The 15,214-nt window shown below is 36.6% G+C and overlaps 2 protein-coding genes across 2 annotated transcripts in view; one reads left to right on the top strand and one right to left on the bottom strand.

The window, feature by feature from the left end:
* The window catches only part of Rpn2 (Regulatory particle non-ATPase 2), a 69,015-nt gene that overhangs the window by 40,724 nt on the left and 13,077 nt on the right, over positions 1-15,214 (top strand). The gene's annotated exons all lie outside the window — the stretch shown is intronic.
* 5-HT2B (5-hydroxytryptamine receptor 2B) overlaps positions 6,609-15,214 on the bottom strand; it is an 80,505-nt gene continuing 71,899 nt past the window's right edge. Inside the window, exon 6 of the mRNA XM_046616463.1 lies at positions 6,609-10,750. Within this exon, the coding sequence (XP_046472419.1) occupies positions 9,751-10,750 (1,000 nt within the window). The 3' untranslated portion in view covers positions 6,609-9,750. The remainder of the gene's footprint in view (positions 10,751-15,214) is intronic.

Below are 15,214 nucleotides of genomic sequence, written 5' to 3'. Positions count from 1 at the left end.
ATTTTTATGGAACCTTGGAATGTAGAAAATTGAGGTTCACATGAAAAGTCGAAGTGTATTGGAAGGTAAAAATCTGGGAAAATCGAAATCCAGAATCATTCGAATAAATACGGATGTATAAAAGAAAAATATAGAAATTCTTACGATCGAAAAAATGAAAAAAAAAAAACACGGAGAGAAAAATTACGGAATAAATAAATGAGTCGGGTAAGACATTTTGTTTTATTTAAAATTAAATCAACAAGTTAGACCGTTTGAAATTGCGCTTTGATTACAAATGAGCTCATATATATATATGATACTGTATATATATATATATATATATATATGTATATATATACATACAATTACATAAATTGAAGAGAGAATTCGAGTAATTTGAATTATCCGCATGATATCGCATTTAATTAACGTGAATGTAATAAAGTTGAATGGTAATGAAATGTTCATTTAAACGATGTTACGTGAAATAATAATAACCATTAAATTTTTCCTCCAATAAACAAAAATATTTCAAGCAAAGCGTTCAAAGCGCGGAAGTTTTCACAATTTTTCCCCGATTGAAGTTACATTTTGTGCCTAGATTTCCTTTTGCATCGTTCCGCGAGGCGTGTATGAAATTAATAAAGAAAAAAAAATAAAAATAAATTCAATTTTCTCACATCGCTTTGTCTATTTCGACGCCATTTTCCACTCAGTCGCGGTCATTCGTTTATCAACAATACTTCTGCCGTTGTTGTTTTTGTTGTTCTTATATCGAGTAAAAGTAGTCGTTGCGGGAAAAGAAAGTAAAGTTTGCGATTTTTCCAGCTGGAAAAAAAAAAAAAAAAAAAAAAAAAAAAAACATTCGACATTCGGCAACTTGTACAATATTCGATTCGTACGAATCAAAATCGCCCTCCACGTTTCGGCGTATGAATATCTTTCCTCTTTGAATCCGCCGCGGTTATCCCGGTAATTGATTATATCCACCCACGCATTCCGGCTCTGCGATCGAGTCGACAGGCTTAATTAGTTTCCTCCTCCTATACGGTTGGACCCTGTTCTCCGTGTTCCTCACTCTCCATCCCCATCCCTATTCCTATTCCCATTCCCATTCCTCTCCTCCGTTGACTACTCAAATTATTCGACGAATGTCGAGGCTTGTCGAGGATTAACGAGAAATCGCCGGAATCGTCCCGCATCCTTTGCACGTATTACCGATCCGCCAACTTCTGTTCGGTTGGTATTACGTATACCTACGCAAGCTTCGAAATTCATTGCCGGCTATTCGCTTCATATCATTTTTTATACATACGTTATTATTTTTATTTCCCATACCGATTCATTTTCAGTAATAATTGATTTTTCATCGACACTGTTTGGAATTTTTCTTATTCCTTCTTCTCAACGTTGTTGTTGTTGCTGTTTCATTTCACAAGTATACTCGTCAGGCGGTTTCGATATTTTATTTTTCATATACCAATACACATGTGATAGATAATATATATATATGTGTATATATATATATATATATATATATATTTTTTTTTTTTCTTTCAAAGCCTATTTAGAATATCTTAAGTATCTTAGTGTACATATAAATATTAAGACTTTGTTCTGTTTTTGTTCGCATTTATATCTAAATTTTCTTATACTACCTGTATACCCAATATTCGACCGATCAAACGCGGCATTATATTCTTAAATTAATTATTGTGCAGGCGTATTTTTCGTATCAATATCATAAATCCGCAAACATTATTCGAACGTTTAATATCTCTGATGCAGTTAAAAGTAGCATAACATTGCACAATTTCACGTATAAGTATAACCGAGCAATGGGTGATGATAAAAAAAAAAAAGAAAAAAAGAACGATCATAATGATAACGACAACGACAATAATAACAATAATAATAATAATAATAACGATACAACAATCGAGCTCCAAATTAATGGAGACAAGGTTATGAAAAGAAAAAAAAATTCCACACAATGCTATTTCGCGTGTAAAATACGAATGCATGTCAGACAATTGTTTACACTGTTAGGTATACACTATAGATTATTACATTGTACACAGAATCTTTCCTTTTATTATCTAATATTTCCTTCTATATATACATATATATATATGAATATATGTATAAGATATTCAACTGTATCGTTGCATATTATATGTATATTAGGGTGAGCCAAAAAAACTAACCTACCGAATCTATGGTCTTAAAAGGACCTATTTACTGAGAATAAAATTCTCCCGTTTGGAAAGATTTTTAGCTCAATTTTAAAAGGTGTCGCTGGCCGTTTTAAATTTCCCATTTAAATAACATACGTATAATTTTTTCTTCATTATAAATGTTGTAACTTTTGAACCGTTTGAGATAAAAAAATTTTCAAGGCATATTCTTGTAAGGCGTGAAATTCTCTAAAAAAAAGTCCCTGGAGTTGATTTCTTAGACTCCAAATTCGTATAATTACGGGCGGTGAAAGTCGAAGAAAAGCGGAAATATGCGGTATAGCGTTAATACAAAATTATAATCGAACTTTAACGAAAAATGAAGAACGAAAACAATTTATTTTGCAATTAGTGCAATTACGTCGCCAGCAATATCCTAATTGTAACAAACAAAGTTTTATCAACGATTAAAAAGAATATTAATATTTCAGAGTGCAATAAAAAATAAATAAATGAGTTAAAACTCTACTCCTTTGACGAATCTAGTTTATAAACAACATCTTTCACACACCTTATTTCATTTTAATCAAAGTTTTTTCATTTAGTATGGATATTTTCAATCGCAGAGCCCTAAAACTGCATATTTCTGTTTTTCTTCGACCTTCACGGCCCGTAAGTATGCGAATTTTTGAGTCTAGAAAATCAACTCCAGAGTCTTTTTTTAAAGAATTTAATGCCATACAAGAATGTGCCTTGAAAATTTTTTTATTTCAAACGGTTCAAAAGTTGCAGCATTTTTAATGAAAAAAAAATGTTCCGCGCGTCATTTAAATGGGAAATTTCAAATGGCCAGCGAGACCTTTTAAAATTGAGCTAAAAATTTTTCCGAACGGGAGAATTTTTTTCTCAGTAAATACGGTCTTTTTAAGACCGCAGATTCGATAGGTTAGTTCTTTCGTCTCACCCTAATATATATATAGTATATATCACACTGCATGTATGTTACATACATCGCAGTGCAGCAGTATACATAATTATTTCTCGTCACGCGCTACTCTTTAAGCGTACTGTCTCCCCTCTACTGCAGCAATCGCTATTATACAATATGTATATTTCTTTTTTTTTCTTCTAATTATACACAAATATAATTATTTAATTTTTTTTTCTCATTCTTATCTTATCATCCGCCGTCTTATAATTTAAGGTCAATATAATAACAGTGATTATTGTTGTTGTTATTATATTTAATAGACGCAAGTAATGGGGACAATAACGAAAATCGTAATAACAATATTGCGAAGACAATCGTAATTGAAATTTAATTTAAAATGTTATAAAGTATAGTTCAATTTTTGAGGAATAACGCGGATGTGTATTCAATGATTCATTGTATATGCTGGGAAAAATTATTTCGTTCTTATTATTTACGTATTTGAACTTTTTCTCTTAATTTTATTTCACCTGCATGCGCGATCATAACGTATTCAACATCTTTCGGTTCGGTTAAATAATTAAATTAGTCTGATCGTGTGTTATGTAACGTGAAGTTGTAAATTTAATTTTCGTGCACGAAACACTGCGGTGGAATAAAAAATGTAGGCGACGTCAAGATGAAAAAGAAATAAGCAAATAAAAAAAAAATAAGCGGATCGAGATGGAAATAGGAATAGAAATGGGAATGGAAATAGCGAGGGACACGCGACAGTCACGAATATCGATCGACGCGTTTTAAAAATACGAATATGGCGATATGTAATTAAATATCATCGCATTCTCTGCAGAAAAATTTCTAGTCTTGCATATCGTAAAGAAGTTGGAAAGAAATGAAAATTAGAAATATGGTTCCGCAGTGAATAAAATTGAAACCAAAACTAATTTTAAAATATTACTTTAATGATGATCAACCGATTTCAAATTTCATGCGAAACCGGCTACGATGAAATTTTTTCATTCCAACAATATTAGATTTTAGTCGTTCATTTTTTTTCGCCGCGATCCAGTTTCGGCTGTTCATTTTTATTTTTATTTTCACACAATTTCACGATTGAAAATTCCTGTCATTCTCTTTTTCTTTCTCTCCGTCAAATTTCAACGACTTTTGAAACAGATTGGTGAAGTAAACGGGACAAAAAGAAAAAAAAAAATAAAAAATAAAAAATGAAATAAAATAAAAAAATCAACGAGTATCATAAAAATTTGTCTTTCCGAGCGATATTTTTTAAATCTTGATAAATTCAAGTTTCGCAACTGGATATATTGTTGAAAAATCAATTGACGTGGAAAAATTAAACTCCTCAATCGCACCATCGAAAAATAATAATAAAAAATAAAATAATTCATTTTTGAAAGCCCGTACTTATAAAACTTGGTTACTCAGACACTATGGCTTCTAGTTTCTAGTTTACAGTCCTTTGATGTCACGCGGCGGTATTTTGTAAACCCATCTAGATTTCCCGACCGATTCTCTTTGATCTTTCTCGTCTATACCGCCTCGTTATCAGCTCGTACAGTGCTTATATACATATTACAACGCAGACGCAGCAGCCAGACGAATCGACGCCCCTTCTCTTTGCTACCCCTAATCAATATTGTATCAACCAGATAAATCTAAACATGTGCGAAGTGTGTTTCAAAGTTGTATCTCTCTTTGGCAAGCTTTGCTTGCTTTGTTCGTTCAATTTTTCACATTTTCTAAGCGAAAATTGCAAAAAGCAAAGTAAAAAACAGCACATTGACGAAAACGTTTTATTTCCGTAAATGAAATTTCTATTCACCTCTCGTTTAGGATTGCTATCTATTTTCATCCACAAGTTGGCGTCAGTGCGAATGAACGTGAGATTTCAAATTGCGTTAGAAGAAGGTGACAATACCAGATTGTGAGAGGAGAACGCGGACGTCTCGTCCTAGGTGAAAGATTTATCATTGATACGGCACTGGAATTTTGGCTTCATGAATTGTGCGTAGCGATTTTTTGTAAACTAGATTTAATAATTGTTTTAATCGTTTACTCGTTTATTTATAGAGAAACTTTCACGCAAAATCGAACAACCAAATATTCATCAATTCTAATATGTTATAATTACATTGAACATTTCAATTTACGAAACGAATGCAAAAATTATATACGGTACGGAATTGGAATGATATTTACACAGAAACCTACAATTGGGCTTGAAAAATTGTCATAAACTGTCACATAAAATCTAACTAATTACGAAGAATAAATAAATGAAAAAATTAACGAAACAATTATCGAATCTATTGGAAAAAAAAAAAAAAAAAAAAACAACGCTTCGCATAATTCACGCAATTCGACCTCGTTCGAGATGATCGCGTTCTTAATTAAAAATTTGAGATGTCACGTTTTTTCATACCGTCGTCAAAGTTTCCTCTTCGTTGTATTTTCATTCTCCCTCCTCGTGTTCTTTCTACGTCTTCTTCATCTTCTTCACCGTCGCTGTCGTCATCCCCCCCCCCCCCCCCAACTCACCTACTTATACCTAAACGCTCGGAGAATCGTCGATTTAGACCATTTTGAAGAAAAATAAAAATGCTAAACAGCTCGCGTAACGCAGTTACCAGGGCATGGGACTGGTATGTATATATATATATGTACATGCATGGCGAGCTCGACTCGAGGAAATAAAAAAAAGAAAACGATCTAGAAGCGAAAAAACAGAAAAAGAAGAGAATTCACATGCATAGAGAGTGCGGGTTAAATTATACCGCGAACATTCTTTTCCCTTCCTATCTCAATTTTATTGTTTTTTTTTTTATCGCATAAAATGTTTATTGAAAATGAATTTCTAATTATTTTCCAATATATATATATATATATATATATATATATATATATATATATATATATATATATATTGGAAATTTTATATTTATATATATAGAAATTATATATACATGTATTTATTTCTTGCGATAAGATGAAGAGGAAAACAACGAAAAAATTTACTGTGCTTATGTAATCGATATAATTCAAAGGCTAAGAAATATCGACGGAAAGATATTGTCATATCGTCCATGATAAATGATACAGTGTGTAATTATAATTCGTAATTGACCTACTGTAATTAACCAGTTCATTTAAAAATCGTCCATGAATTACACAGTTATTAAGATCTCATAATACGATTATGTTAATAGATATTTTAAAATCCATCGCACTTTTTTTACTCATGCGTACACAGTTATACATACATATATCTGTTTATATATATATAAACAGTTTTCGTCACTAACAAGCAGACACACCTATGCTTAAGTGTATTATCAATTGCACAAATAATCTTTTATAATCACTTCGTTATTCAGCCCTCGCACATAATAACTCTATATTATAGATATATTCTATGTATTACACTCGTCGATACATGTATATAAATGGATTTAAAATTAGGCTTTTCACAATTTTTAGCACCTTAGATTCACTACGCGGTAAAAATTTATTTCAATTCTCTCTATACTTTTCAACCGGTTTCATTTTTTTTTTTTATATTATTCATAGAAAAAGAAATAATTGAACAGATTTATTATAAACGCAGACGTGAATTACACATTTAGACTACAGGTACATCAGGATAGATCTATCATTTATATATTCGTTATTGATTTATCTGTTTGTTTTATGTATAGGAATATTTTTCTTTTTTTTTTCTTCTTATTACAGCTCTTTCGTATCCATTTTTACCCGTCTATTAATTATCTTTCGTTACATCACGTACTCAACATTTATACAATCGATCGTACGAATAGTAATACGTATACAAATATGGGTGCACATCAATTGACTTACATATAGCTGCATATAACATTATTATTCGTTTCGAATGAAAATCTTAGACGACGAAATTATCGTCTTCCTGTTTCATAGATCTCAATTTACCGTCGTTCGATAAGGCAGAGAAATATATTATCGATGCGAGGATTGACCGATTTTTCGGTATTGCCTTCGGTATTATCTTGAAATATACTTCTCCACTTTGTTTTACAGTTTCACTGAATACGTGCAAAAGCGAAATTAACACTCGTGATTGGATAATTTTTCACCAATGCACAAAAGTTTTCACGATAACGATCGCGTGTCGGTAACGTTAGAAATCTTTATTACCGGTGGATAGGTGAAAATCGATAAAACAGGAGAACATATCGTCTTACTCTACCGCGTAATACTCGATCGATATAACCTAACTCTAATTCTAATCTAATGATGAAGATTGTTCGTTCGCTCTTTAGCCCTACGTATTGTAAACAAATTATGTTAATGGTACAGATGTGGATATTCTTAGATATTTTCGCCTATAGCATTGCAGCCGAAGTTGTCGATTAATCTATACAAGCATTTTATTACGTAACACTCGTATATAGTCACTCGAAAACGCCATTGTTACCAACTACATCAAGTTCCCATACAACGTTGATTACGTACATTTTGTACAAAAAATTTGGGCAGGCTGGTAAAAATGAAATAAAACGCGGGGACGAAAAAAAAAAAAAAAAAACAACCGTAACAATGAAATCCATATTCACTGACTCCAATTTTATTACAAGGTTCTATTCTCTCGATCAGTCATTCTCATGTGGAAATATTTCTACCCTCATTTTTCTTTCTTCCTCTATTTTTCCATTCTGTTTTTGAATCGCAATTTTCGCCGTTTGTTTTATTCATCTCGTGAAAGAAAAAAAAAAAAAAAATTGTTGCAAACGTACACAGACTCTTTCTTTTTCACTGCAGACCGTTGGCCGAACGGATGTTACACTTTACGTGTGTGTGTGTGTGTGTATATGACTGTGGGGTGCAACGTCACATTGTACTCTCTCCCTGTCTATATTATACGTTGCACAACAACGTCCATGTCGTTAAAATTCAACCACCGTTCTGCTGCTGTTCCCGGATCTCATTGTTGTTCCAGTTCTTCAAATCTTTTTTCTATTCGCCTGAAAAATCTTTTCTGCAAACAAGCCGTCTGTATATTACCGTTGAATGTATGCCGCGTATAACGATCGCTTCATCTTTCGTTTCGCGATAATGAGATTGACAATAGCGATTATGATTACGACGATATTAGTAATAACAGCAACAACGACGACGACAACAATAATAATAATAACAATAACAATTGCCGCTTCTAGAGTCGCAATCGTAATTTCTTTTTTGCTTCATCCGGTGGTGATTTATTTAATATTCTTACTTGTGGAAGGAAAATATTCAATGAAATTTTTCACGAATTTTACCGCGAATCTCGTCACAGTGTTGGGAAAAATCGAGAGAAACGTTATTTTGAAACACATCCTAATTTCGTGTACATAAAATTTATGAACTTTAAGGAAGAACGTTGCTTCGTTATTACTCAAATCGTCACGTGTAGTAGAATGATAGGATACGTAATATTATCAGTGTATGAAGCTGGTTGCGTATTGAAATATCGACGAAGTGTGAAAACCGAACCTCAATTTAATCCAATTATATTATTCCACCCCAATGATCTCTCTATAACAATTTAACAATCGTCGATAGCTCATATTGTAAAAATTACACGCAATAATCAATATAATAACCATCATTTTCTCGTTGAGCAGCCTGTTTGTGGTTTTCCACATTATAATTTTTCCCGCGTAACGTTGTTGTTGTTGTTGTTGTTGTTGATATTATTATTATTATTATTATTATTATTATTATTATTATTATTATTATTATTATTATTATTATTATATTTAATATTATTCATGTACTCTAGTATGGCTCGCGTGCTTGAATTTGCATTCAATTATTAGCGATATTATTCTAAATTTATATTCATTAGCTCACAGTCACTATCGTTATACTACCTATTATACGTATAATCGATTTATTGCACTGCAGGTTCTTATCCTCAATTTTTGTTACTTTTATTATTATTACCATTATTGTTGTTGTTATCGTTATAATTACTATTATTATTTCTCTTTAAATTACAATACACACTTACATCGTGATAAATACCACTTTGGAGTTCACAGGCCGGCAAAATTCTAGAATTCATTATACTGTGCCGGGGTATTGAAGGTGGGAATGATTGTCGTAGAATCAAAATTTTTATACCTTATTTCAGATAAAAATATAAATTTGTTTTCAAACACAGAAGAAATTTGTTTCGTAGATTGAAAGAATATCACTCAATGAATGTATTTGTATCGATAATGTTACGTGTACCTCTGTTAAAAATCGAATCACCCCGAGCACAGTTGACTCTTGATAAATTTCTACGCTTCAAAATCTGGCCATACGCGTGAGTCGATTTCATTATCACCAGGTGGGGATTCTCAGCCTGGTCAGAGCCCCGAGGTCGGGAAGTTACCGAGAGTCTATAATCGCAGATTTAAATGAACGATACACTAGTACGCGCTAGAAACGTTACGTAGAAAATTAATCACCGAGCGTCTGCAGCTGTCGTTCAGTTTTTCATCTTCTATCGCGGTGTCGCGGTTCGCGAAAAAATATGCGAAATCGCAATGTAGATCGGGTGGTATTTTTTTTCACCCAAATATAGGATCGTCAGACTCGACTAGCGGCGCCCCTGGGTCGTCGCTTAGGCAGGGCCTACCTGGCGGGCCTCCAAGTCTGATTTCTGTACCGGCAGAGTAAAACCTTCTTGAAGGCCTGCCTGAAGACTTTGTTGAAAATGGTGTAGAATATGGGGTTGACCATGGAGCTGGCGTATCCGAGCCAGGTGACGAGGTCGACGATTTTGTGACTTATTCTCTTCTCGCAGTCGGGACAAAACGCGGGCACTAAATTCAGGACGAAAAACGGCGCCCAGAGGATAACGAAGGTGAAAAAGACGACCCCGAGAACCTTGGTCGCCTTTTGTTCAAGTCTGATAATCCTACCGTGCCGTGAACTATTTCTTGATACGACGCTACTCGTTCTGGAATGGTGGGTACGAACTGGGCCCGCGTAACGCATCAGACAGGGTGACGAATTGTTGCTCTTTGCCGCTAGGGTCGCGGCTCCGTTGTGCGCGCGCATCGTCGCGGCCCGACGAAGCGGCGAGGCTCTAGGTGGCGCCAGCAGCGTCTTCGTACTACCGACGCTCGAGCCGCGGCGTCCCCCCCTCCACGTCACGACGGACCCCGACTCCGGGCCCCGCTGTCGGGCCAGCAGGCCCATGTCGAGCGGCCCCTTGCCGATCGGCTTCAGCGTATCGCTCGAAACGATAACCAACTCGGTCGACGGACGACGCGGCTGGCGCTCGGAGCCCTCGCCGAAGTAGGGACAGGTGCACGGAGGTGGCAGAGGCAGCGCCCTCTCTTCCCCCCTTCCTTCGCCGCCCGTCGACTGTGGCGCCGCCACCGATTCCCGCACCTCTCGATCATCAGCAGCCGTTGGCGATCGCGTAAACTCTCTCTGAACGTGGAAACTCGACGCTCGTTTACGGCCCATTCGCGGTGGTGTGTTCACGCGGCTGAGGTGCGCCTCGTTGTACGTCGATGCTCGACGTCGTTGACGCCACGGCGTTGGTGGATATCCTTCCTCTACTCCCTGCAGTGTCAGGCTTGTTCGAGAACCCGATGCGCTGCTTGGCGCACTTCCGTCGAATCTGAAAAACACAGAGGGAAAAAGAATTTTTTGTTAGATTGCTGAGGTTTTTTTTTACGATTCGTTGATTTTTTTTTATGGGGTTATAGCCTAACTTGGAAGCTTTCGAAATTTCTTAGAAATTACACGAAATGTAGAAGTTTCGAAATCCCATACTTTGAAAGCATGGGATACCGTTACGAGATGATTGAAATTTTTTCAAGTAATTTGAAATCCTGACTAATCACGCGTGCGAACGATACCTGATTGAGGGCTATGTAACTGCAGCCGTCAGTGTGAAACCAAGATGTTAACGATCGATGTGCACGAAGTTTGTAGAGACAAATTTGAATGCCTGTTCCGAAACAGATTGCAAGAAATTTGAGTAAACGTCACCGGAACTTGGTGTTACCTTGAATTACGCCGATATCGAGGTTCTCTAATTCCCTATCGAATTTGATCGATTCCCGTTGATTGTAACGCGAAACTCTTGGCCTAGAATCGAGTGAGGAAAAAAATTCGCGGTGTTTCGTGACTTGGCGAAGTGACACCTCTGCCTATTGGTTTACTAACGTGTTTCTCCCTCAAACGATCATCGGAGGTATAAATCGACGGTAAGAATCGCCGAGAAAAGAAAGAGGAAAGAATGCTAGACAGGGTAACCTGCCTTTGGTCGATAGAGATTGATCGTCTGTGTCGACGAATGGTCGTCTGTACCAATGAAGAAAAAGAGCCTCTTGTCGCTCCTTCGAAGCAGGAGTGAAACGATCAGGATCCGGACACGAGAAGTCCTTGGTCAACACAATACTCGCCTAAACGTTAGGCGGGCTTCGTTTTACCGCACTCGACTGTCCCAATCAACCTGTTCACTCAACGTCGTAGTGAAAAATGCCGCCCGGAATTGACTGTACTGAATTCCCAAGGAAAGCACCCGAGGTTTACCTCACCGATTTTCATCATTCCGTCATATGTTGTAGGGCATCGAAAAAACTTTTACAACTACTCGTTTCACATGCCAATTTGATCATCTCAAAGTTAAGAGTCACCCCTGATGTTTGATTTTTCAGGATATCCCGATAAAGATATAAATTTTTTGGATTAAACCGATTGGACATTATTGTTCATCATCCATTGGATGGTAATACGCGCAGTGCTTTTACCCTCAGAGATTGCTCTCCTTGATTTTTGCGGATGAAGGGTTGTTCTTACACTTCAAACGCCTGAATTGACATGTCAAAGAAATACTCGTCTTATGTTTTTTCGAGATACAACATGTTACAAACGGCAGAATGAATAAAATCGGCGAAGTACACCTCGGGTACTTTCCTTGTCAATCAGATTCTTTGGGATGACCGTGAATCGCCATTAACAGGATCCTGAATCGGCGCTGGATGACGGCTATCGTTTTGGCTCGAGTCAGAAAAACGTCTTCAATTTGGATGTCTCTACAGTAGGAAGTTCGAGGAAAAAGTCCGGATGTTACGTTTCGCTCCGTCAACGTTTCGCACCGTCAGCTTAACTGAGAAAGAAACTCCACAGTGAGTTTGAAGTTGGAGTTTGAGGATGTACCTACACGTGGTTCTTTCGAACTGGTTGTCACTCGTCTCGTTTATCAGTTTTGCTTCACCGTCTCGGAAATTGGATAGATAAGAAATTGAGAAAGGCGGAAAAATGTATCAAGAATCGTTGATGGCGATCGTGAAAGCGAGGTATCAGACCCTGAAAAGAGAAGCTTCCGAGCGTCTACGTAGGTCAAAAAAGCCGTCTTGGCCGGGGCTTCGAACATTCAATTCCCATTATATACGCTTGAATATTCCACCCGCGATGTGCAAAGTCTCGGAAAGAGATAGTCGATCCTGCATTCGAAGTAGGTATAACGGCGGGCAATCAGAGAGAAGAAGTTTTCAAGAAGATTGGGGGGCTGTCGTCGAGAAACGAGATACCGCCAATAAATCTCTTGGGGTGAAAATATATTATATACGTAAGGCACGTTGCGCAGCGATGCCGTTCAGGACGCAATCCGAGTGTCGTCGTTATATTATTTTAAGAGTACTTGAACTGTCGCGATATGAAACGATCTTGTTTCGAACGTGCGGCAAATTCGTTATTACGTTATACTGACAAGTCTGTCCATTAAAAAAGTGTTCCAACATTTTTAAGTATAGTATATATTATCGCTTTTCGATATTCTATTCGGAACGAACTGACGGTCTCGGATGATTCTTTGATCAAGTTGTTGTTCAACTTGTTTCATATTCAGATGACTCGTTGGAGACTTTACGATTTCGTACCGATCCAACCTGCGACATCTTTACAACCGCAAAACTGTTGATTACCGAAAAGCACGCAAGCTTGCAAAGGCTTTGAGCTAATTTTGAACTTGTGAAAGGTAGCGTTTGCCTTTCTAACCGTCTTGAAATTCACCCGGAGTATGCAACTCGGCTGGTAATCGACTTCCCTACTGCATGAGGTAGTACCAATGTGTTTACCCAGAGTCTACAATCTCATTCCTGATTGGCAACGCCCCTGTCGACTATCAGGGCGCGAAACTCCAACCAACGAACCAACCCTACATGGGATGACCTCCGCCTATTGGTGGTTCGAAGCAGCGTCATTATCGCTGCAGGCTTGTATAATTCGGAATTGAATACATACGCACACACGCGCAGACACACATTTGCCTGATTTGCCCGATGAGTACGATTTGCTCGGTTTAATTGGTTCCGGATGAAACGAGATGAATTTCGAAGACGGCGAACGAATCGGGAGAAATCAAACTTTGGGGGTTCTTGTCCTTCCGGCGATATTGATATAATCGATTCTGGGAAAGCAAGTGGCAAACTTTTCGGAAACTGAAGTTTCATAATGTTATGCGACAAACTAATTTCCGATGGTTAAATACCGTTTTAGTCGTTAAATTCGGCGGATCGATCATGAGACATTGATTGGTGTATGCTCGCGAGATTCTTTATTTCCGTTTTTATCTCTTTTTTTTTTAGTACCAAGGTTCAAATTCCGATTTACCGTAAAATTACACATCTCCGGAGAAATTTGAGCTTTAAATAAGGCGGTTTGTTGTCTACAAATCCACACTTTTTATTAACTGTATTACGACGAATATTTATCAAATCATTATAATCTTAAGCTACAAATACCTTTTTGAAAGTAAAAAATAGAAAGTACTAGAATTTTAAAGACGAGCTAAGATATCGATTACTCGTTTTACATCAATTTAGACTTGTTAAAAATCTGGTAGATTAATTGGATTTTTAAACGAACTAAAACAATCAAACAAAAGACTTTTCTAAAAATCATTTGTTTTCAATTATTCCGAATCAATTCAAAATGAAGCATCGATATCTAAGCTTTTTTTTATAATTCTGATTTTCACTGTTTTTATTTTATTTATTTATTTTTTTTTTGTTTTTAAAGAGATTCTCATAATTTACGCATTTAATGATTTCGACAAATACTCGATAGTGCGATTATCCCGTAACAAAATTAGTACAAAAGTGATTCTTGGCCAAGCAACTTAAGCTTAAACGAGTTGAACTAAATCAGAATCGTAATCGTTATACCGAAATGACGTTTGCACGCGCGGCGTTTTCCCCGATTTTCCCAACTTCCGTTTCGTTTCCTGGATTTTACTTTCTTCTTTTTGTCTCACGCTTCTTTCCTCTATTTCCTTCTGCAAAAACTAGCGAATTCTTTTTGTATCTTCTATTTTCATTCATCGCTTTCGCCTCTCGACGACAAAGCGTTCATTTTATTCCGAGACACGAGCATGCCATGAAGACCGTCCTCTCGTTTCGATGAAACGGTATTCCGCGCGGCTCGTCTTGGCTTTTCGACGCTATAAAAACAGAATTTCAACCCTCTGGTCTGCATGCGGAGCCTTGTATCCATATTATAAATGTAGGTGAACACATATGCACGAATGCAAGGGGAAGAGAAGATGAAAATTCTGGACTCCATCAAAATAACAATTTATGTGTGTGTATATATATGCACTTAAGAACGTGAAATCTACACCAGGAAATTTTCCTTCTATCCTTTTCTTTCTATAATAATAATAAGACTAACATCTCGCAGAAAAATTTGTGCCAAAGAAAACTCTTTATTTGTTCGCGTGCGCGGAATTTCCACTCAACGGAAATTGAATTCAAACTTCTCAAGTTCTGATTTATCCTGTTCTCGTTCGTACGATATCATGAAATCAAGGAGCGACTTCTCTCCGACTTTTGCGTAACTGAAAACCCTGCTATTTCGTAATTTCCCACATACCGCCAGACCTAACCTCCACTCTTAACAGCTTCAGGGTTTCACACGACATTCAGACTAGCTGAAGAAAGACGCAAGTCGGAAATTAACCAGGCCTCGGAAAAGCCCCAAAGTAGCCCCCCCCCCCCCAAAAAAATACAAACTAATTGATACGTGTACGCGTGTCTGATTGTGAGACGCTCTCGAATTAAGTCCGGTTGCGCGA

Source organism: Neodiprion pinetum, chromosome 3, assembly GCF_021155775.2.
Source record: "Neodiprion pinetum isolate iyNeoPine1 chromosome 3, iyNeoPine1.2, whole genome shotgun sequence".
Lineage (NCBI taxonomy): Eukaryota > Metazoa > Arthropoda > Insecta > Hymenoptera > Diprionidae > Neodiprion > Neodiprion pinetum.
Note: the sequence above shows the minus strand (reverse complement) of the source record. Positions and strands in the feature narration are given on the sequence as shown.